We start from the raw sequence: 2,999 nt of genomic DNA, 5'->3' as shown, positions 1-2,999 counted from the left end.
CAGCAAATGGATCGACTCCTCTAGGACCAACCTGAGCTCATCCGAAGATAGCCAAGGCAGGTTGCCAGCGGGTTGGGAAAGGCGAGAAGATAATCTGGGCCGGACATATTATGTGGATCATAATACCAGAACCACAACATGGACACGCCCTTCACAACAATACAACGAGCAAGCCCAACGCACCCAGCTGGAAGCCAACATGCAGATGGAACGCAGGGCTCATCAAAGCCGGATGCTTCCCGAGGACCGCACAGGCGCCAGTTCGCCAAACCCGCCGGACTCCCAGCAGGCAGGAACTCCTCCTGGGGTTTCCAATGCGAATGCTGCTTCTATGATGGCCACGGGAGCTACGACAGCGGGCAGTGGCGAGCTTCCAGCAGGGTGGGAGCAACGTTATACGCCGGAAGGCCGGCCGTATTTTGTGGACCATAACACGAGAACGACTACCTGGGTCGATCCGCGTCGTCAGCAGTATATCCGCATGTATGGCCAAAATGCTAATGGAAATAACACCACTATTCAACAACAGCCTGTGAGTCAACTAGGGCCGCTACCAAGCGGCTGGGAAATGAGGCTCACCAACACCGCTCGGGTGTACTTCGTTGATCACAATACAAAAACTACCACCTGGGATGACCCACGACTGCCGTCGTCTCTGGATCAAGGCGTTCCGCAATACAAGCGTGATTTCCGGCGCAAGCTTATTTACTTCAGATCCCAGCCGGCATTGCGGATCATGTCGGGACAATGCCATGTCAAAGTCCGACGAGGTGCTATTTTCGAGGACTCGTACGCAGAGATCATGCGACAGAGTGCTTCGGATTTGAAGAAGAGGTTAATGATCAAATTCGATGGAGAAGATGGTCTCGATTATGGTGGCCTTTCCAGGTTCGTCTGTTTTTACGTTTATTGTCGTCGTCAAATATAAAACTCCCCTGTATACTAACAAAAAAAAAAAAAAAAAAAAAAAACAGAGAATTCTTCTTCTTGCTTTCCCACGAAATGTTCAACCCTTTCTACTGCTTATTCGAGTATTCCGCACATGACAATTACACCCTCCAAATCAACCCACATTCCGGTATCAACCCTGAACATTTGAATTATTTCAAATTCATAGGGCGTGTTGTCGGTCTTGCTATCTTCCACCGACGCTTCCTTGATTCATTTTTCATCGGCGCCTTTTATAAGATGATGTTAAGGAAGAAGGTTACGCTGCAGGATATGGAGGGTGTGGATGAAGATTTCCACCGAAATCTAACATGGACATTGTATGATTTTATTTTTCCTTTCAGAGTTACGAGTATACCAAGTCTGCTGACCTACCAATTAGGGAACATGATATTACCGGTGTCTTCGACGAGCTTACATTCTCCATTGACGATGACCAATTCGGCGAGAGGAAAACCGTTGACTTAATACCAAACGGCAGCAACATTCCTGTTACCAATGAGAACAAAAAGCAATATGTTGAGTATGTACATACCCATTTGCATGTTAATAGTGTCCATAGGAGTACGCACCATAATTATAACTAACTGACCACTTCAAATTAGACTTATCACAGAATGGAAAATCCAAAAAAGAGTAGAAGAACAGTTCAACGCTTTTATCACCGGATTCAACGAACTTATCCCCGCTGACCTTGTCAACGTCTTCGATGAGCGTGAATTGGAGCTCCTAATTGGTGGTATTGCCGATATCGATGTGGACGATTGGAAGAAACACACCGACTACCGCGGCTACCAGGAGCAGGACGAAGTGATCCAGAACTTCTGGAAGGTCATACGGAGCTGGGATGCTGAGCAAAAATCTCGTCTCCTGCAGTTTGCAACGGGTACCTCGCGCATTCCTGTTAACGGCTTTAAAGACCTGCAAGGTAGCGATGGACCCAGGCGATTCACCATTGAAAAATCTGGAGAGATCACCGCATTACCCAAATCGCATACATGGTAGGTTCTTTTTATATCTCAATTGGCGTTTCTTTCTTTACCCTTTCATGTTTCCTTTGATACTAACTGGTTCGAAAAATTACAGCTTTAATCGTTTGGATCTACCGCCATATAAGACATACGAACAACTGCAGCATAAGTTATCCATCGCCGTTGAGGAGACCTTAGGTTTCGGCCAGGAGTAAATGGAAACCCAGCCATACAAATGCTATTTACTATTCCAATTTTTATCACAGAGGCAGACCTTCTCTTTTTTGTCCTTGTCCGAAGTGGTTTTATATAAGCATATTTCCTACCGCCATATATTTGTGTGTATAACTTGGTTCCTTCATTTCCTTCTTCTCTCTCTTCTGTATAATGTAGAGACTAAGGGAGGTGTGTGGAGAGGGGAAATTGAAAGAGGGGTATCAATATCTCCTATTTATGAACATGACATGAGTAACTTGTTTTGTTTCCCTCATTTAAAAATTTTTTATGACCTTGCTACCTTCTTCGCCGGTTCTATTTCTTCTTTCCTTCCATTTCATTGTCCTCTTCTTTGTTTTACCAGTGTTTTCCTCTGCTTGTTTCTCATCCTCCCCTTAATGACGCCCAGCAAATTTATTGTTTTCTTTTCCTTTTTCTCTTATTCCTCTCTCTCTCTCTCTCTCTCTCTCTCTCTTTCCGTAGGTTCGTAATAATTTACCCCCTCACTTCCCCACCTTTCCTCCTCTTTTATGATGATACAGATCCTGTCAGTATCCCGCACCAAATGACATTGCCAATCATTAAATAAACCAGGTTTGATATATGCATGCATGTACTGTACAATGCATGGAGACAGGTGGGGAAAGAAAGAAGAGAAAGCACGGAAAGGAATATCGAGCAAAAACATAGAGTACGAGAGGAACAGCTATATCATGAATAGGTCGAAGATATCTTAGATTGGATACTATGTAATACTTGTGCCGACACGTCCAGCGAGTATGGGGCTGTGATACAAGTTGGCATGTTCCAACTTCCTTCAACCTGGCGATTGGACAGTCAACTGACTGGTAGTTACATAGTAGT

At 44.7% G+C, this 2,999-nt stretch overlaps 1 protein-coding gene across 1 annotated transcript in view; it reads left to right on the top strand.

The window, feature by feature from the left end:
- The window catches only part of HCAG_06159 (E3 ubiquitin--protein ligase pub1), a gene marked incomplete at both ends in the record, with an annotated part of 3,966 nt that extends 1,832 nt beyond the window's left edge, over positions 1-2,134 (top strand). Inside the window, 5 exons of the mRNA XM_001538504.1 lie at positions 61-888; positions 975-1,268; positions 1,331-1,471; positions 1,554-1,949; positions 2,035-2,134. Of these exons, the coding sequence (XP_001538554.1) occupies positions 61-888; positions 975-1,268; positions 1,331-1,471; positions 1,554-1,949; positions 2,035-2,134 (1,759 nt within the window). The remainder of the gene's footprint in view (positions 1-60; positions 889-974; positions 1,269-1,330; positions 1,472-1,553; positions 1,950-2,034) is intronic.
- Between the last annotated feature and the right edge of the window lie 865 nt (positions 2,135-2,999).

The sequence above is a fragment of the Histoplasma capsulatum genome, genomic scaffold (genome assembly GCF_000149585.1).
Source record: "Histoplasma capsulatum NAm1 scaffold_7 genomic scaffold, whole genome shotgun sequence".
In the NCBI taxonomy this organism is placed as follows: domain Eukaryota; kingdom Fungi; phylum Ascomycota; class Eurotiomycetes; order Onygenales; family Ajellomycetaceae; genus Histoplasma; species Histoplasma mississippiense.
This window is presented reverse-complemented; position numbering and strand designations above follow the sequence as displayed.